Source organism: Hibiscus syriacus, unplaced genomic scaffold (assembly GCF_006381635.1).
Source record: "Hibiscus syriacus cultivar Baekdansim isolate YM2019G1 unplaced genomic scaffold, ASM638163v2 tig00110220_pilon, whole genome shotgun sequence".
NCBI classification, from domain to species: Eukaryota; Viridiplantae; Streptophyta; class Magnoliopsida; order Malvales; family Malvaceae; genus Hibiscus; species Hibiscus syriacus.
In genome coordinates, this window is record NW_024062634.1 from 441,408 (window position 1) to 462,930 (window position 21,523).

At 30.7% G+C, this 21,523-nt stretch overlaps 2 protein-coding genes across 2 annotated transcripts; one reads left to right on the forward strand and one right to left on the reverse strand.

Annotated features, from left to right (window-relative positions):
• Nucleotides 1-3,596: 3,596 nt before the first annotated feature.
• LOC120114141 (probable leucine-rich repeat receptor-like serine/threonine-protein kinase At3g14840) lies at nt 3,597-11,773 on the reverse strand. The gene is made up of 24 exons (XM_039135136.1): nt 11,598-11,773; nt 11,336-11,516; nt 8,504-8,575; nt 8,358-8,426; nt 8,195-8,266; nt 8,021-8,092; nt 7,815-7,886; nt 7,655-7,726; nt 7,496-7,567; nt 7,326-7,397; nt 7,169-7,240; nt 6,987-7,058; nt 6,757-6,822; nt 6,568-6,627; nt 6,450-6,485; nt 6,332-6,372; nt 5,864-6,243; nt 5,592-5,787; nt 5,308-5,463; nt 5,113-5,231; nt 4,824-5,034; nt 4,481-4,718; nt 4,233-4,383; nt 3,597-4,155 (listed from the first exon to the last, which is right to left on the reverse strand). The coding sequence occupies exons 1-24, from the start codon at nt 11,686-11,688 to the stop codon at nt 3,751-3,753; spliced, it is 3,048 nt and encodes a 1,015-aa protein (XP_038991067.1). The 5' UTR covers nt 11,689-11,773; the 3' UTR covers nt 3,597-3,750.
• A 4,657-nt stretch (nt 11,774-16,430) lies between these two features.
• On the forward strand, nt 16,431-17,291 carry LOC120114077 (probable LRR receptor-like serine/threonine-protein kinase At1g53440). The gene is made up of 6 exons (XM_039135094.1): nt 16,431-16,489; nt 16,587-16,658; nt 16,742-16,813; nt 16,906-16,977; nt 17,064-17,135; nt 17,216-17,291. Exons 1-6 carry the CDS (start codon nt 16,431-16,433, stop codon nt 17,289-17,291), a joined length of 423 nt encoding a protein of 140 aa, XP_038991025.1.
• Nucleotides 17,292-21,523: the final 4,232 nt, after the last annotated feature.

Genomic DNA, 21,523 nt, shown 5'->3' on the forward strand with positions numbered 1-21,523 from the left:
TGTATTGTATATGGTTATAAAATATCATTTAAATTGAATCAAATAAAGAAAAAAAATGGAATCAAATAATGTCATAATATTGTAAATATTCACAACTAAATTTAAATAGAAACTCAAAAATTTGACTCGACTCCAATCGAAAAAATTTCAAGTCAACTCCGAGTTGTAAAATAAGACTCGTCAACTCGAATAACTAAAAAAATTTACTCAACTTGACTCGATTCGATCCTAAATATGTGTAAAACTAAAAAGTTTTACATTATGTAAATACATCCTAATCCTAATTATAATATAAATTATAAAATATATTTATAAATATTACATGTAAATTCAATTATAAAATATATTAGGTACGAACCTAAGATCTCTAGGGTAAACAACACTCTCTTTTGCTACTTAGATCACTTGTTGGGTTCCAAGATTCTAGTTTCAAATTTCAGTTTTAATATTAATTTTCATCTTATTTTGTATTATTTAAATGTCATGTATTTTAAATCAATAATTAGAATAAATATTTTTATTTTGAATATTTAAATACAAACCTCCTAAAAGTTGGATGAATATTTTACCCTGTTTTATACCCAAGTTATTATCTGACTTTAGTTGTTTGTATTTAAATAAATGTTTATTTAAATGGAAAAGTAAATTATTTTGAGGATATATTTAATTAATAATTAACAAAATCATACATTTTGACGAGTTGTAGCATAGAACCCCATTGGCGTGGAATGGTGCCACTAAGATAATTGCGAGTGAGATCACTGTAGAAAAACAATTAGTGAAATTACAATATTAACAAATAATATAATTAATTGATTAATTATAAATTATTTGAAAATAAGAGAAAGGTACTTACATTTCCTGGAGGTAAGGGAGGCTGACCAATTCCGGTGGGAGACTACCCGATAGGTTTTGTCCTTTCAGCACTCTGTTTATTGTCAATATATATATATATGAAATATTATGATATGTTGTTAAAAATATTAAAAAAATTATTTAATCCTAATTTATTGATTTAATTTGATAAAAATTTAAAAAGAATTTGTAGGGTATTGAGTTGAGTGAACAGTTGGGAACTCTGTAAGTGCTTGGGCGATCTATTTATTAATTGGATAAAATACACAAACGGTCCCTTAATTATAGGGTATTACTTTGTTGAGTCGTATGATTATTAAAAGTTATAAGATGATCCTTTGACTATAAGACAATGTTTTGTTGAGTCCTCCGACTATTAAAAGATACAAAATGGTCACTTGACTATTCGTATGTTCCAAACTCCTCTTTTTCGATAAAAAAATTATCGACCATTTGAGATTAATATTAACCTTTTGACTGAGATATTATAAAATATGATCCCAAGATTATTTTAGTTGTATTTTGTGGATTGATTAATATTTGTTTATATTATGTTGTCGAGTCAGTGCTTGAAACATTATGATGGAAAGCCAGTACATGAAAGTTACGATGGTGCCAGTAGACATCATTAAAATATGATTTTATCATATCTCATTTGGTATGTTAACATCCACCTCAGATAAACGTCAATTTTTTAACGAAAAAGGACGATTTTAGAACATATGAATAGTAGTGTGACAATTTTGTAACTTTTAATAGTCAGAAGACTCAATGAAGCATCGTCTTATAGTCAGAAGACTATTTTATAACTTTTAATAATAAAAGGACTAAACAAAACAATATCATATAATCGAGGACCATTTATGTACTTCACCCTTATTATTTTGAACATGAAAGGTTATTGTTATGTGGGTGGTAACTCACCAGAAATGGGCAAGGGGGAGGTTGGCCTGGCTATACCCTCTATAAATTTTTATATATTTTTTTATTAATAATCTATTTTCGTTTCCAATGAGTACGTAGGTGTTGTCTATTGTGGACACGTGCTTATCTTGACATTTGAATTCTTTTATGTTAGTTGTGTATTTTACTGATAACGTCTTCTATAAAAGTTTATTTGTGCTAACCTCATACGAATAATTTATAATAATAATATATAGAGTCCACTGTCTATCCTTAAAAAATATTTTTAAATCTACGAGAGAAAGAGCTGCTTACATGCCGACGATATGGCAGGTGTTGTTGATGGAGCAGTCATCGCAGCTAACATTCTTAACAATATATTCCCATCTTGTGGGCTCTCTCCAACTCTCGTCTCCGTTTGAGCAAGGATCGATCCCCGACCCGAAATTCCAGTTTGTTCCCAATTTGCTACCTATGCTTTTCAAAGCTTCCACTACACATGTGAAAAATAAAGTATTAATCAATTACAAAGGCCAAAAAGGAGCAGTTTGATGGGTCAAAACTCTACATAATTATTGAATACCTTCGTCTCTTGCAAGTGTAGCTCCCCGAGTTGAAGTTGCAAGACAACAAGCAACGAAGATCCAAGCAAAAACTGGCGTGCGAGGAAGAAACATTCTGGAACGTTGAAGAGATTCAATTAACAGACGAGCACAAAGATTTAAATACGACAATTCCCATGAAATTGTGGAAGTTTTTGAACAAGCAAATATGATATTCTGATATTATATACATCTCTATTAATAGGAGTAAAGGAAGCGAAAGCCACTTGTGTTTTAAGTCGAGAAAAGTCCATCTTTGCGATAAGGATAGAGGTCTCGTCTGAAATTTTAAAATTATCATATATTTTAAATTTTTTCTATATATTTTTTTTATTAAAAATCTATTTTTACTCTCTCTAAAATTTTATAAGTTTAAGTATGTCCCTTTAAATATTACGGTTTATATTTACCCCTTAACGTAAAATCTTGTGTCCATCTCTACCTATAACTATTGGTAGTTTGTTTGACTTGTAGTTACGATGATATACGATAGCAAGTTGCATGAAATCATGTCCACTCGTTTAGTGATAGAAACTGAAGCCGTAGATTCATCTGATTTGAGGAAATGGAAAAACTTTATTGGCTGCATGGAGTAGACCAAGGTTCAAAGTTCGTAGTTCATTTATTTTTCATTTAAAAGTTGTCTGCTACGTGCTTTCTTGGTCGACTTTTGTTTGGCTTTTTTTGTGTGTGTGTGAAAGAGAACAAGAGAGCGTTAGGCAAAAGCAAATTAAAAAAAAAAAAACTAAGATTAAATTACACGTTTAATATCTAAACTATCAATTGTGATCTATTTTAGTACTTGAATTTTTAATTTTTTTAAAATCATACCTAACGTTTAGTTTTTGTTTCATTTTAGTACACCGTTAAAAACTTAAAGTTAAATTTTGGGGGAAAAAAAGAAATTTTAGATATTAAAATGAACCAAAACTAATTGTTTAAGTACTAAATGCATTAAGTTTTTAATGGCATATATTAAAATAAAGCAAAAACTAAACATTAGGTATGATTTAAAAAAAAATTAGATACTAAAACTGACCAAAACTAATAATTTAGATATTAAACACGTAGTTTATCCAAAAATCTATAAAAAATTATTTTAAATTATTCTTTAAAATTTGATCTTCATTTTTTTTCCTTTTAACTTTTAAGAATAAACAAATAGAAAAAATAGGAAAAAAATTAAAGTCTTATACAACACTTTTGTAGCCTTGTAGATACAAAAACGAAAAATACAATTTGCATAAAACCAGTTTGCTATATCGACAATTTATATTTTGCTTTTTAGCAAATTTTTACTGCAACTCGTCCCCTTTTCTTTTGTTTTCTAACTTACATTAACAGACAGCAACATCTCAGTTCATTTCCATCAACATTGAAGAGAACGGGGTTAATTTGCCGAGTCTCGGTTCTGCCAATACTCGGAAGTTGTAGTGACTGGATAAAGATCAGCAGTTGATGATGAGGAAGAAATCCATGGCCCAACTGCTGACATACTGTGTGTCTGGCTTTCAGGGGCACTCTTTTCTTCAAGGTGCTGGTAAAGCTTCTTCGCCATTGCCTTTGAGTCCGATCTGTCCGCGAAACGGCTCGATTCCGTTTCGATTTCCTGAACCGAAGCCTTCCCTTCGAGCATGCTGACCACAGAGGACATTGCAGGCCTTGCCGCCGCGTTAACATCGGTGCATAAAAGTGCCACGTTGATCATTGACGCTACTTGCTCTTTTTTGTAGTTATGACCGATTCTTGGATCGACCATGTCCGGTAGTTTCCCTTCCTCCTTTAAAACATGAACCTGCAAAAACAATTGGAAAAAGTTGAATTGAAATGAAATTGTATCCAAGATTTTTAGTCTGTGGTTGAGAACGTTACCCAATCAAGAAGATAGAAGCATTCGTCCTTCGAACGATAGCTCGTGTTGGCCCTTCCGCTGACGATCTCGAGTATCACGATCCCGAAGCTATAAACATCAGCTTTGTCGGTTAAATAACCGCGCATTGCATATTCAGGAGCCATGTAGCCACTGCAAAGTTAGAGAAATTACTTCAGTATGTGAAACAATGAAATTCTTTGCATCGAAGTTTTGTATCAGTTTGCATGTTGATCGGTTTGATGCTTACTATGTTCCGGCGACTCGGGTGCTAATGTGAGTGTTATCCTCTTCATCAAGCTTGGCTAATCCGAAATCTGATATCTTAGGGTTTAATTTCTTGTCGAGCAAGACATTTGTAGCCTTGATGTCTCTATGAACAATCTTCAACCTTGATTCTTCATGTAGATATGCCAAACCTCTAGCTATTCCGATGCAGATTTTCCGTCTCGTTGGCCAGTCTAATTTCAATTGGCATTCTTGTGGACCTTAAAATAACCAGATAAACAATAATTCAGACATGTTTTGCTTATTTATACACAATACGTACATGAATAGATTCAAAACTAGGAAATCGAGTGGCTAAAGCGTACCGAACAGTGCTCGAGCAAGGCTGTTGTTTTCCATGTACTCATAGATCAGCAACAGTTGATTTCCTTCTATGCAACAACCAAATAGCTTTACCAGATGAGGGTGTTGCAGAGCAGAAATCATTCCTATTTCATTCACAAACTCTCGATTCCCTTGTTTCGATTTGGCTGATAGTTGCTTAACAGCTACAACTGTGCCATCTGCCAGAATACCCTGCATACAAGATGTTTTATCGGCTTAAATGTTCCGAGTGGAAGTAACAAGAAGAAAGCATTTGTGGCTGACAATAACCTTGTAAACGGGACCAAAGCCGCCTTCTCCGATTTTATTAGCAACATCAAAGTTATTTGTAGCAGATTTGATTTGCCTCAAACTAAAGGAACCAGTCTGCAAGTCTAGACCTTGTAAGTCTGTAGTAATGAAGCAAAGCAGGATTAGGACCTTTTATATGACAGCTTCTGTAGCCTCTGATTTCACTACAAATACCTCTTTCCAATTGGCTTTTTGGTCTTAAACAGCCTTTCCACCAAAGTAATGCCCCAACCAGAAAGATGACAAACACTGATCCAGCTGAGATTCCGACCAATGCACCTACCGATATACCGCCGCTACTACCACCATCTTCTGCTGGAGGTATAAAATCTGCTTGAACAAAATTGTACAGGAGTTACAAATGATAGGATGACTGATGACATTTCTTCCGGAATGTCGAACCGGATACTGTGAAGAATATGTAGTTGAGAACAATGTTAAAACATTTTACGACGTACCGGGATTCACGGATATAGCTGATATAAGAGGACCATAAACTCCTCTAACAGGAATGGCAGTCGTCCCTTTTCCAGCCCAATGAAGGCGGATCTCCAAAGTACTATTAGTCACCATCGCAGGAAATTTCTTTACGACCGCCTTACCGACTCCACCTGCTTCTTCCGCAATGTTAAAATCCTTCTGCACCAGCTTTCCCTGCAAATAGCTAGCTCCGGTTAACTCAAAATTTCGCTGAAATCCGAAAGCTCCTCATATTGTAATGAATAACTACCTGGAGATAAATGTCAAATATGCGCCTTCCTAAGCTGCTATATGTTTTGTCATTAGTGAACGTAATCTCCGCAAAATGGAGGTTGACTGTGTAGTTCCCATTGCCCATACAAAGTCCATAGTAAGTCAAAGAAATGGGAGAAAGGCGTGCATTCATGTATAGTCTGGAATCATTCATGGAGAGTTTCGATGAATTCGTCCCAATATAAGCGTCCGATGGACGGTCATCATCCAAGAAGTGACCAGTGCTGCTGAACGCCCAGTTAGATCTGCTTTGGTAAAATCTTGATGCCCCGGCTCCATCTGCATCATCTTCATATGTGGTATTACCTCCAATAACTACTTCTCTCCCACCACAATTTATATGGAGAGAGTACCAGGCTGAGACACGAGAAACAAAAGATCAAAAACTGCCAGAGTTTCATGAAACAATTTAACATTGTTAAGATCTATAAAAGTTTCTGCTTACATTTTGGGCAAACAAAGCTTCTCAAGCAAGAAACAGCTCCCCTGTTTGAACAATAAAAAGGTCCAGAGAAATGTCATCATGTTGACAAGAAGGAGAAATAAAAGAAGTCATCACTTACGAGGTATTGCTACTTGAAGTGCTTGCAAACAGATTCCTGAAGGAAAATTTACAGATGCAAAGTTATGGCTGATAAACAAAACATGCACAATTAAAAGTAATGAATATGAGATTCGTACACACTCCGCTGTTGACAAGATGTCCCTTGGCTCGCATCGAAATTGTTATACGAAAGATCACTGCACCAATATTAGGCTTTTGAATGTTATCATTTCGTAAACAATCTACTAAGATCATAAAGAAGACATTTACAAGAGAATCTAATAATTTCCCATTGCATGAACCAATTTTTTGGAAGAGAATCTTACACATTGTCTCCTTTTTCCAGTATCCAACTAGGTACTGAACCAGTAAGCAAGTTTCTTGTTAAATACCTGTTCGAAATGATAACATAATGAAATCGAATACACTGCATAATATATTGATATTGAATGATTCGCCATTTATAGCTCCTAATTAAGTAACTATACTCATGGTATCAGCAAGAACAGCATTACAGGAAATGTGAGGAAAACCAACAATCATATCAATCACTTACAAGTAATCCACATCCATAAGGCCAGAAAAACTGCTCGGAATTTCTCCGCTGAGTTTGTTAAAGCTGAGATCTCTGCATAACGGAAACAAAAAAGTTATGAAATTAAAGAAAGACTAAATATTTCTGAGAATCACAGTGAAAATCTTTGTTAACAATGTGCAAACTACAGGTTTATGACTCACAAGGTCTTCAACTTTGTCATATCCCCAAGATAATCAGGTAGCTTTCCGATGAGATTGCAACTCCTCAATATCCTGTAATTCAACATAAGCCTCTGTTATTTCATGTATTGATATATTTGTTTTGATTGAATCTTCTTCATTTTGGAGTTTTACTTACAGTATCTTCAGTTTCTTCATGCTACTAAGGGGTGGAAAAGTTGCATCAGTTCCATTCAAGTCACTGATTCTCCTGTTTATCAACAATTTTCATGAGCATATAAATCATAATAGAACTGAAATGTTCTAATTTGTAGGTTTGAAGAATATTAAAATCAATATCGAACTTACAGGTCAGTTAACTTTTCGAGATCACTAATGCCTGATGGAATTGGTCCCATCAGACCACTTGCCTGTATTGCTCTGTCATTACCAACATTCGATTTAGGTAAGTAAATGATCAAGAAAGGTCATGATTAATAAACTACTGTTCTAAAGGGGTCAGCTTACAGTTTTTCAAGTTTTGTCCAATTCTGGATGTAGCTAGGAAACTGTCCAGTGAACTGGTTATCGCTAATCCGACTGTCGAGAATCCCGAAACGATCAGAACCCGAATCATAATATAGAACTTGAACTAAATCTTGATAAATATTAAAAAATAAAATCTTACAAATCTTTCAATGTGGTCAACTTGGCAAATGTTTCAGGTACTTCACCGGTAAAATTGTTAGAGCTAAGAAGCCTAAACACCGATAACAACAATGAATTATGAAGAAACAGATAAACTAGACCATGAAGAAGACTCAGGCATTTAATCAAACATCAAAGCAGTAATAAACAAAAATCTTATGAACATCTAAAGATCAAGACTCGTACATTCTTTCAATCACAGGTAGATTCCCAAGCTCCGGAGGCAAAGGTCCTGAAAGCTGATTGAACTCAGTTGTTCTACATGATATTTTTTTTTCATAATTAAAACTGAGTCAGCTGATATTGATAAAAAGTACCCTACACTATAAATAGCCATATTCAAGGGAAAAAAATACTCACAAGCTGGTAAGAGTACTTATATTTCCTAGCTCTTTCGGGATTCGACCTGCTAAACGATTTCCAAGAAGAGAACTGCAAAGAACCATCATGTTAATTTCACCATGGTAAAAAAGTTGTGCATGTGGTGCATCATAACATGAACATGGAATATAATAGAACATACATGTTGACAAGTTGCATGGAACCCCACTCTGGGGGTATTGTGCCATTAAGGAAGTTGCGGCTGAGATCACTGCAACAAGATTAACAGTTTTTAATTATGTTCTGTAAGAAGGAATTTCCATGGTGATGACAAGAGTTTGGACTTACATTTCTTGAAGGAAAGTGAACTTAGCCAAATCTTTTGGGAGGCTGCCTTGGAGATTCTGTGCCTTAAGAACTCTGTTTCAATAGAAAATTGCATTGAGACTAACTGTCATTGAAATGATAATGACAGATCTTTTGGAAGGGATTAGTGGCTGCTCAAAGATTGAATCTTGGAGCATCGTCTAGTAGCGTGAACTCTTTTCAGACAATGGACGTTTCGGACTTTATTTTATTTATTTTACTTTAACTATCTATATATTTATATATGTAATTTGGGATATTATACTTTTATCTTATTTGGACTTCTAACTCATATTATAATATATATATATATATATATGAACTCTTATTACTGTTTACGGATTTAAATTGATTTTATATCTATGTATGTTATAATTTAAGAATTTTCATGATTTCTATTAATATGAATTGGTCTAGTCTCTAAAATTCGGTAGTAACGTCTAAGTCGGGTATAAGGTGTTACAATTTGATCCTTATGTTGTTAAATTGCTATGCATGCAGGGATGAGCCAAGGGGGTGTTAGGGGTGCGGTTTATTCTAAAGACTTTCAATCATTCGACAATAAATACTTAAATACTCTTGGAGTCTCTGGTGTTCAAACCTAAAACCTCTTTAATCACTTAAATAACTTGATTCTCGTACTAAAATAATAGATTTAAAATTCAAAGTCTTTACCATAAAATATAAAATCTTTTTACCAAACTATAGATATATAATTCATTGAATTTTAATTGTGTACTTGAGTTGACCGTTTACTATATGTAAATATGGACGCCGAAATAAGTTCACTCTTAGCCAATATCAATAAAATAACAACCCACAGACACATAAGCTTAGACCCACATCATGACTTTTGCGAAGACTAGTTATCTTTTACATTTTTTATAATTATTATATTTAATTTATTTATTTATTAATTTAAATTAAATATCATTAAGAATTATTATAAAAAAATTTAATATTATTTTTTCATTCACAATGTCATGATTTTATTTAAAAAATTCCAATATATCATTTCTTGAGATTAAATATTAATTATTTATTTTTAACTATAAATGATATTATACTTTAAAATTCAATGCATGTAGAAAATCTACACACATAAAAAATCAAATACAGTATTGTCATAATTTTGATTCTATGTCTTGTCTCTTTTATTTGTCCCGTATATTGATAAATTAAGTATGAGAGTATTTTAATTCGATTAAATATTTTTTATTAATTTACATTGTTTATAAGTGATAATATATATTTTAAAGATATTTAAATATTTTATAATTTATGGTGCTCAAACTTACGATATATATGAATAACAATAATTTATTTAACCAATGATGGAACTTGATTCCTGCGATTCAATTGAATATTTAAAGTCACCTAATCTCATATATTATTATATTTAGAAGATGATTCTAATTTTATCTTTTAAAAAATTATAAAAATATCATTGAGTTTTATTAAAAAATAATTAATAAATTTATTAAATAATATTTAATAATCGAAATAGTTATTTAAAAACAAATTAATGTTTTTAATATATTTTATTCTTTATTTTAAAATCTTTCTCGACTTTTATATGTAAAAGAATATATTCTCATATTTGATAGGGACTAAAGCATGAGTGAGACAGCTTTAGGTATAATAAGATGGGCGAATGGGAGGGATCAAAGTCAACACAAGTGTGCTTCAAGTACTGTTTGTCATTTGTCATTTAAAGAGGTACGCAACAACTTGCCCTGCCTTTGTTTGATTTCTTATTTTAAATTATATTTTTAATATTACCTTAATCACAAGCTTTACAGTTAATAAAGATGAAAGCACACGATAACAAAAAACAACTTTTTTTAATACAAGGAAACATTTGAAAGAAAATCATTCAAATGCTCGTGGATGAAATTAAAACATTCAAAAGTTTGAGGAGCAATATAAAATGAGGGTCATAGATTAAGGATGAGTTTAAAACGTTCAAAAGTCTGGGATTAATTTAAAATGGGAGCCATAATTTAGAACTGAAATTCAAGTATTTAAAAAAATGAGAATCAATTTAAAATAAGAATCCTAATTTGAGAATGTGTAGTGTAATTAACTGGTTAAATAATAGTTTTCTTTTAAAACAAAAATAAGTCTCACGTCTAAAATTAGAATTTAACACATCTAGCAAAATATTTTTATAAAATTAGAGTTTAAATTATATATATATGCAATATGAATTTATACTTAATGTAAAATTAAGAATTTTACACATTTTAAGGACTATTATAAGAGAAAAAGTAAATAATAAAATTAACAGTAAGAAATGAGAAGATATTAACTGAAAAAATAAAGAGTTAAACTTCACCTTTAATTTCTCTCAATTAAGTGATACTAAAAAGTGTAAAACTATTAATTTTACAATGTGTGCAAATTAATCCTAACTCATATATATATATATATATATATATATATTACCCTAAATGATTCACTTATACAATATAAAATTCTTTAGTTTTATATAGATTTAAGACTGTTGGATGAGTGAGATTGACTCCTTATATTTTTTCTGATTAATATCTTCTCATTTTCTACTGTTAATATCAATCATCTATTTTCACTCATCACATGATCCTTTCTCAATCTCAATGTACAAAAAAATATCCTATCTCCTTACCGTCCTGTCTCTCTCATATGTATATATGTGTATGTATGTACATTAATTAGAAGAATAATATTATAATGGGTTTTTGTGATGCTTGATTTCGATTAATAAATATAATATCAATAATTATAGAAAAAGAAAAAATGAGGTGGAAAACGAGAGAGGCAGGAAGAACATACATGCTAACGACATGGCAGACTGTGTCATTGCCATTGGAGAAGGAGCAATTACAGGTGACGGAATTCTCAAATCCCTTCACGGGATTGGCCGTACTCCACCCTTCTTCTCCACCGCACGGATCCACGCCGAAGTTCCAGTCATTCTTCCCCAGCGTCTTTCCTATGTCTTTCAAATATTGCACTGAAACAAAAACCCACCATCAATCCGTCACTCAAAACAAAAACTAAAAACAGAAGAAAAAAAACCCCATCACAACAATACCTTCATTATCTATAAGTGTCGCTCCAAACACAAATCCCGAAAGGCAACAAGCAAGAGAGATTGAAGCTAGAACAAGTCGAGAAACAACCATTTTTTTTCCTTTTTGTTCTTCTGGAGAAAATGAATGAATTACATCTAAATGCAACACATAGTTTTATATCGTACGAAAAGGGAGCTTTGGGGTTGGTTCTAGTTTTGAAGATAAAGAAAGGTGACCTTAAACAGGACTCATAGATTGAGATCAACCAAGTCAACCATTATTGTAAGCTTCTGTAGGACTATAAACAACAAACTGTCCCATCAGTTGAATAATAATAACGTGAGGACCAAGTTGCATAAAAAAATATAGAGGTGAATTGATAATCCGCCATTGATAAGGATGTGCACTCAACCCATGTGTCTGCATGCTTTTGTGTATATATCTGCATGTTTGTTTTATATGATTTTGTTTTTAATATAAAGGCCTCGAGATCTGTAAGTATTAATATGAGGTGGAGAATTAGAGAAATAGGCGAGAGAAATATCATGGTATCGGTAATGGCCTTTTTAACTTTCTGGGAAAATTTTAAAGAAGAATATTTTCATCCTATTCAATATTTTGTAAAGGATAAGGATAAAAAAATCTCTTCATCTTAGTTGAAAGATATTATACGTTCAAATACTCTCAAAATCACATGTTATCTATAAATTATTATAATAATGTTTTTATTAAATTAAGATTTAATTACGGTGCACAAACCAATTTACTTCAAATTGTTGTTTTTAGAGGTCACAAGTTCGAGCACCGACGGCTGCAACATGGTGATCGAGCGTTCATTGTCAAACAATTGAGAGTGTTTAGAACATATACTACTTTATAATCACCTTAGCTTAATAAAAAAAATTAATTATTGTACGAACTAAATTATTTCAGTAATTAAATGAATGATTGTTATTCTTAAAGGTTTTGAGTTCGAACACCGACGACTTCAGAACATATACTACTTTGTAATAACTTTATCTTAATAAAATAATTAATTATTCACCATTTTAAATTTAATAAGTAACCCAAGACAAATTAAAGGTGGCTAAAGGTTTTCTAATCGGGGTTGAATCTTGCTGCCACTAATTTTTAATATTTGAGGTTTTTTTTGTATTAATAGACTATTAAATCTTAATGCCAATAATTTTTTCGATTAAGTTAAGGTGATTATATATTATTATCTGTTCTAACTTTTAAATATTCTCTATTATTTGATAATAAACACTCCATCGTTCTTATTGCAGTCGTTAGTGTTTGAATTTGAGATATCTACGAATAACAATTTCTATGTTTTTAATTAAATTAGAATACGAATTATTAATTATAATAATTGAAGTTAAACTTATTCAAATCTAAGCTTTTATCTAAATAATACTACTATTTAATAGATTATTTATTAAATTTTATACTAAAAGTCAACTATAATATCAAAATGATACACATTTGTTGACCATGAGTGCCTGCAAAACTAAGTGAGTAAGTAGCTTGAACAAAGAACTAATTGAGAAATTAACAATTGCTTATAATACAAAGAAAAACAACCTCTAAAGAATTCATGCAAGTGTTTGATTCAGCCCATTGAAACTCGCAGCTAAGGAAACAATCAATAACCAAAATCCGTTATGTTTGGGTTAATGAAATATTAATTTTATTGGTTTTATTGTTATTAAAATATTTAAAAAAATTATAAATTTATATATATATATATATATATATATAGTGAATTAATCATTGGTATCCGATCTATTGACTGACAATCTAGTTCGGGTACGCAGAGGTGAGGGCGACCCTCCCAACCCAGTTTGCTCCATTCGCAAACGCCATGATTCGAACCACTGACCTTACCTAAGAGACTTAATGCCTCTTCTCACTAGATCAACTGGTTGTTGATAATTTAAATATATTTTTAAATTACAAGGTTTTTTTATATATAAATACACAAAACAAAAGCAAACAAAAGAGCGTTGGCTTTTCCCAATGATTTGCTGGCGACAGCTACTTGTTTGCTTAAAGCTGATGATCAACTTAACATCGCATACCAAACTTGCTAGGTAGTTGCGGTAATGTATTTAGGGAATGAAAATTAAATATGTATCTTCATACGAAATCATAGGATGATATGAAGGGTAAATTACATGTTTAGTACTAAAACTATCAGTTTTCGTTCATTTTAGTATCTAAATTTTTAAAATCATATATAAAGTTTAGTTTTTGTTTCATTTTAGTTGCCCAAAATTTAACTTCAAGTTTTTTTTTGAAAAAATTTGAAAGTTTAGGTACTAAATTATACCAAAATTGATGGTTTAGGTACTAAACGTATTAAGTTTTTAACAGTGGGATACTAAAATGAAAAAGAAACTAAACATTAAATATGGTTTTGAAAAAAATTAAAAGTTTAGGAACTAAAACAAAATGATATAAACATGAATAAGAAAATTTCGATACCAACTAATAGTTTAAGTACTAAATGTGTATTTTACTCTAATATAATCAAACTATAATACCTTCATTATCTCATACTTATATAACCATGAATAAGAAAGTTATATATTTCTTATGTCCCATTCAAATTATTTTTTATTAATTTTTTAACTTTGATTGATTATTATTTAAAAATTTATTATTAATAAAAATATGAAAAATATATTTTAGAAATCTTTAATCATGTAGTTTTGAAATATATATGTAATAAAATTTAATTTTCAAAATATTTAAAATAATAATGGTCAAAGTGAAAATTTTTTATTTTTAAAAAGTAAAAAAAGGACATTTTTAGTAGGACAGATGTATTAGTAGTTATTTCATAAAAAAAGTTATACAGTAATGCACGAACCAATCTATCTCAATGGTTAAAGGGATGATTGTTATCTTTCAAGGTCTCAGGTTTGAGCACTAGTGTCTATAGAGATGTTTGAACATTCATTGTCAAATGATTTAGAATCAAATTAGTCTCCAATGTTAGAATAAATAATCAATTGAGACTCTATTTTTTTAACAGTTTTAGTCTCCATTATTTTATTTTTTTAGTCAAAATAGCTCATAATAAATTGAAATCATTAGTTAACTAACGGTCAACACATGTTGATATGTCATTTCGTATGTATTAAATTGTTTAATAATTAAACAGTTGTGAAAATATCACATGAACAACATGTGTGTTGACAGTCAGTTAAGTAACAATTTTTATCCAATTGAGAGTATATTTTGATAAAATAAAATAAAATACTAAAGACTAAAATACTCAAAAATTAAAAAAAATAAGAGTTAAAATGACTATTTTTACAAACATTAAAATCAATTTTGTAGACTGATATTAGAAATTATTATTTTTATCTTATATTTTTTTTCTAATTTTAGACCAATTAAATGTTAGCTTTACTTTATTTTTAGCAGAGGTTATAAATTTCAAGAATGTTTTGGTATTTTTCAATGCAAATGTTGGTGAACATGTGAGTAGCTTAGACAAGTGAGATCTATATAAATGTAATTGACTTTGACTGCCCCATATATCAACGGCCAGGACTGCCGATACCGGTTACGGATCTTGGAATTTGTTTTTGAAGGACAACTAAGATTACATCTATTTTTTTCTTTTATCCCATTAAAATTTTCTATTATTAATTATTAATTTTTTTTTTTACTCGTCATTATTTAAAATTTATTATTATTATTATTAATATTATTGAATTAATTATTGATATACGATCTATTTGCCGATTAATCTAGATCAGGTATTGTAGAGGCGAAAGTGAACCTTTCAACCCAGTCCAGGATTCGAACTCCTGACATTGTTTAAGATATCTAGTGTCTTATCCCATTAGACCAACTGCTTGTTGGTATTTAAAATTTATTATTAATAAAAGTATAAAAAATATATTTTAAAAACCTTTGATCAAATAGTTTTTAGATATATATTTTATAAAATTTAATAGTTTAAAATATTTAAAATAATTATGGTTAAAGTTTAAAATTTTTGACTTTTTGAAAGCCAATAATAAATTTTTTTAGTGGGACAGAGAATACTATATTTACACGTGAAAGTTATTGGGTAAATTGTGCATTTAGTACGTTAACTATCAGTTTTGATTCAATTTAGTACCAAAACTAATAGTTTAGGTACTAAACGTGTTAAGTTTTTAATGACAGGTATTAAAATGAAACAAAAACTAAACGTTAGGCACAATTTTAAAAAAATTAAAGTGCAAGTACTAAAATAGACAAAAACCGATAGTTTAGATACTATATGTATAGTTTACCCAAAAATTATTCTTCAATAGAAAATATAGTGAATTAAATTATAAGTACACAGATTCTATAAAAACATTGATTTGTTTTATTATATATATATAAGTACATGCTTAAATTATTTAGAAGTATTAATTTTCGGTCACTCAATCTTTAATCTCCATGTTTCCAAATATACCATTAATACACTTGTTGAAAGCAGAATTGTATGTAATTGTTCTGATGGAAACAACACCAACTTCCATGTCCCTCAAATGTATGATCTCTTTCTTAACCATGAAATTACTTAATCATTTACAATGAGTTTGATTCTTTTCATTTCCTTTTTCATTTGTGTGCATCTTTTCTGTAACAGATTGATAAAGGGTCACAGTTTGACTGGAATTCTACCATCTGAACTTGGAAATTTTACTCATCTGGAAGTGATGTAAGTTCAGTTGACAATCATAGGTTCATTAATTCATTAGACTTTAGTCTTAGCTCTTTTACCTATTCACTATACGCGACTGGGAAGTACTTAGCTCAGCTTCCATCTTTGAACAGTGATCTTACTCGCAACTATCTTAATGGATCGATTCCTTCAAGTTTATCTCGGCTTCCTCTCACCATTTTGTAAGTCATTTTTGTACCAGTTTTGTGCTTACCTAGTGTCATTTGATCATCCATCCATCCATCCATCAATGAAGTTGTAAAACTGTTTGGTCTTCTGTAACATTTTTCAGGTCACTTCTGGGGAACCGTCTTAGTGGTCCGATTCCTGGTGAAATTGGTGTTATTTCTACACTTGAAGGACTGTAAGTCATGCTGCATAAATCTGTCGAATCGACTAAAGAATTTTGTTATAGTATACTGATTCTTAATCGAATTGCATATTTAGGGTCTTGGAAGATAATCTGCTCGGTGGATCTCTACCTTCCAGCCTCGGAAATTTGGGCCGCTTGAGTAGACTGTAAGTTAATTTCAACAATGTTTATAGAGTGAATTCGGGTTCTACATTCTTTTCGATTTGTATCGTAACTGTCTACTTTTAGGCGCCTGCAGTTATCTTTCTTCGAACAATTTTACCGGCAGAATACCGAAATCATTCGGCAGTTTGAAGAACTTAACTGATTTGTAAGTGTTAGTACTTAATATGGATATCTGCATATTTCTAACAACATTAGTCCAAATCCTGACCTTTCTGAAATGTCTTTTTGCAGCCGAATAGATGGAAGTAGTCTGTCTGGGAAGATACCTGATTTCATAGGGAATTGGACTAAACTTACAAGACTGTGAGTACCAATCATATGTCCTATCTTTTTGCATCTCTTAATCATTTCATTGTTATTAACAGATTCTAAATCCCTTGCAGGGACATGCAAGGCACATCAATGGAAGGACCGATTCCTTCAACGATATCCGAGTTAAAGAGCTTAACTGATTTGTGAGTCTCCTCTCCTTAACAGGGATTTAAATAGCGTCCGCGACCGCGTTTTCAGTCGCGTTACGTTTATCGCGGTTGCGGAAATAACGGATGCTATCGCAGTCACTGTGGGTGTCGCGGTCGTGAATTTTTTTTAAATGTTGCACAACTTATGCTAAAACATAATAATTATATTATAATGAGTCATTTTTAATATGTTTATAATGTTTTCTAAACGAAAATGACATATATATAATATAGTTTAACCAAATAGAAGACTTTAAAACCCTGATGATAGGGTAAGATAATTAATGATAAGTTGATGACATTGTGAATACATTATTATTTAAAAGAAATAAGATGTTCAATCATTAAAGTAAGAACATAAAACTATGACATATAATAATTAAAGCCGCAACACGACTAAATTGAATAGAATTAAAATAAAAATATAAACTTAGGACTAAATTAAATAAAAATTAAAGTTTTTATTCTAAAATAAGGATTAAATTATAAATTCTAAAAGATATGAGGAATGATAAATTAATATATCTCTTAAAATATTTAAGAATTTATTTAAAAAAATTAAAAAAATAGAAAATGGGAAATAGGAGTGGACGACCCAAAACAATATACTTATTGTTTTTTGAATTAAGAATCCAACATAAAACCAAAAGAAATTACCAGAAGCTATTTTATATTTTAATATAATTCACACCAAGTCTTAAATCCCTTCTCACTTTCAAGATTAACCTTTCGTTTTTCACAGGAGGTGAGGAGCATACACTCTACCATATTCTTCACTAGCGATGAAATTCATAAGACTCAAATTTTTTCCTAAAACAACTTTGTTTTGTCGGCTTGTTCTCTTCTCGGTTTGATCTTTGCCTTGATGATCGGTGACTGGTGAGTCTTACCCGGTGAATCTTGCCGATGATGTGATTTTTATTTTTTGTTGTTGTAGAGTTTAAGAGCTTTTTTGAATGAGAATTTCAGTTTTTTTACGTTTTTTCCGATGGTGTGTTTTTTCCAGTTTGATCTTTGCATTTTTGGGTGAGAATTCCAATTTTTATTTTTTTCGGTAACTGTTGAAAAACGGTAATAGCGTTCAGTTATCGGCGCTATCCACCGTTACCCCCGTTAAATTGCGGCGCGATGGACCACTACCTGCGTGAATCCGTTACCCCCTTGTTCCTTTAGGAACTCATACTTGTCTAACTTAAAAACATTTTACTTTTTTTAAAGGGTAGATACGTTCCAAATGACCATGATAATGACAATGTGTGCATTTTGCCATTATGAAACTAGATGAATTATTTAAAATGATTTCCTTTTCTTTTGTTAAGTATTTAAGTTTAACTTTTAAATCAAAGCATTCTTTTTCAAAATTTTCAATTTTTACTTTTGAAAACTCTAAATCATTTTTCAAAATTTCATTTTGTTTTTCAAAACCCAATTTTGCTTTCAAAAAAAATTGTTTTCAACTATAAATTTTGAAATCATTTTCTTATGTTTGGAGTTCATGGTCTCAAACTCAAAAAATAATTCATCATATGCATCTTGTAACTCATTGAAAAATATGAATTAGATTCACTAGAGTTAGAAGATACCTTGGGCTCTTCAAGAGCCATTAAGCACACTACCTTTGGTGGTTCTTATTTCTTGTCACCATGAAGTTCTTCGAGCTTATTCCAAAGCTCATTGGTATTTGAACAAGAAGAAACACCTTCATAGACATCGGGACCAAATGCACAAAACAACATGTGCATGGTCTTGGCATTTTGTTGGGCATTCTTTTGTTCTTGGTCACTCCACTCCTTCGTCTTCTTCGTTAGAGAAGAATAGTCGTTCTCAATCATCTTCCATGCATCAAGATCATTGGATTGGATGAATAACTTCATTAATTTCTTCCAATGATGATAGTTAGCTCCAATGAAGTATGGAGGCTTGTCGATCGGTTGGGAGTCTTCCACGTGGAACGAGCCGGAGGTGGAAGCCATCTTCTCAGTTGTGTCGAAAATGGATAGAGCTTCTTAAAGGATCGTCTTAAGGTTGTTAGACTTTCTAATGAGTCAAGCTTTGATACCAATTACTGGGCTCGATGAAGCTTGAGTGATCAAATGAAAATGTACCAAGAGGGGGTAAATTGGTAATTTAAAGTTTATGGAGTAAAGAGTAACTTTTACAATTCCCTAGTTTTTCACTTGGCTAAACTAGAACCAAAACCCCTTTACAATGGTGAATAATATGTGTAAACAATAAGACCTCTAAAGATTGGTGTTTACAAAAAAACAAAACCTAAGGATATACAATTAAGCTCAAAACACAAATATTTACAAGAGAAAGAAAATAAGGATTGAAAAGCTTTTCTTTTGTGTTTCAATGCTTGGATAGGTGTTTTTCTCCTTCTTCAAGTGTCTTAAACTTGTTTATATATGTTGGAATGAGTTACTAGTTGTTTCTAGTCGTTTGGGAAGGTTTGGAGCCGTTGGAAAACTTTCTGCACACAAAGTTTTGAAACTCTTCAAAAGAGCCGTTGGAAAAATTTGACCGTTGGACACAAAGTATCGAAATTTAGGTAAAGTTTCGAAACTCTTGAAAAATATCGAAACTTTTTGGGAAACTGTCTTGGAAAGTTTTGAAACTCTTGTAGAAGTTTCGGAACTTCTAGTCAAAATACTCATTTTAAGGTTTTGATTGGACTTTGAATTATTTTGATGAAAACTTTGAATAAATTCAATATAGTCCAAAAACATTTTGCCCTTATTTGTTATATCAAAATATTAGTTCTACATTATTTTATATGGATTTATTAAATGATATTTTAAATGATTTTGGGTATGAATTTACTCAATACATTTTATATGAATTTTATTACATGATATTTGAATGTTATGAGTATGAATTGCCCAATACAGATTTTACTTATGAGATTTTGATATTTTCTATATGAATGAATTTATAGGAGAAATGGTATAGTTTATTGCATGGTTTTGAATAAGTGTGAAACGATTTATGATTTTAATAAAACCACAGTGTATGTGACTTGTGAGTTAGTGAAACAATTGACATGCCATGAGGTGGAGAGTTATTGATCAATCACACAGGGATACATTCATGTACAACATAATTACCAGATACATTTATGTATTCGGGATTCATAGGTACAATGTTGTTGTGTTCTACAGTATCTATACTTTCACAGTGCACCTATGGTGCAATCACAGTTACAAGGCACTAAATGTGACATCACAATTACAGGGCACTAAATGTTCCATACAGATATAAGTAGTTTATACTACACACAACATAGAACACTCAATCATAGAATCGGTACCATGTATTTCATGAATTGTAAATTGTGCTATAAATGATCTAAAAAGAATAGTACATGAAAAAGAAACAATAGAAGAAAAAAATAATATGGGTTTGATTTTATATTTTACAATAACATTTTATTTGCATTATTTATTTTATAAATTATTTTATACGATGTTTTATTTTTATTATTATAGAAATGTTTATTTAGTTAACCTAAACGTTTCACTAAGTGAAAACTTAGCATGTTAGTGTTTCACTAAGTGAAAACTTAGCATGTTAGTGTTTCACACGTAGGTACAAGCGAAAAGGAAAAGTAGAGAGCGTATCAACATCATTTATTAGGAATCAAATTTACCTCCAGAATTGATAAGGACATCGTACATCATACAATGTTCCTTTTTAATAATTGCTCTGATATGAAATTTATTTAGGTTGTAAATATTTTAAATATATAAATTTTAAGTATAATAAGTAGAAATAATAAATAGTATTTTAAAAAAAATCATGGTTTAAAAACTAATTAGAGAATTTTTAAATTAGGTAATTTTATGCAGTATTATTTATGGTATAAAACAGTTTTGAACTGCTAGTTGGCTGCCTAAAAACGAATCCGATTTTAACATTAAAATGTTAAATTGTGATTTTACATAATTATTAGATCTAAACAAAAAAGTGATTTGGAAATGTTAAAGTAACAAAATTTCACTATTTTTTAATAGTAAAAGTTTTATACGATTAATATGTCATCTTTGACTCGTATACGGGTATAGATATTTGTTAAGGTTATTACACATTCCCTCTCACTTTCTATGGTTTAATTGCGTTTTAAGTCACTGTAATTTTAAAATAAGTGAAATTAAGTCTTATTACCTTAATATTTCTAGTTTAATAATTTTTTAGGATGGTGTCAATTTAGAAATTAAGTAAATTAAACCC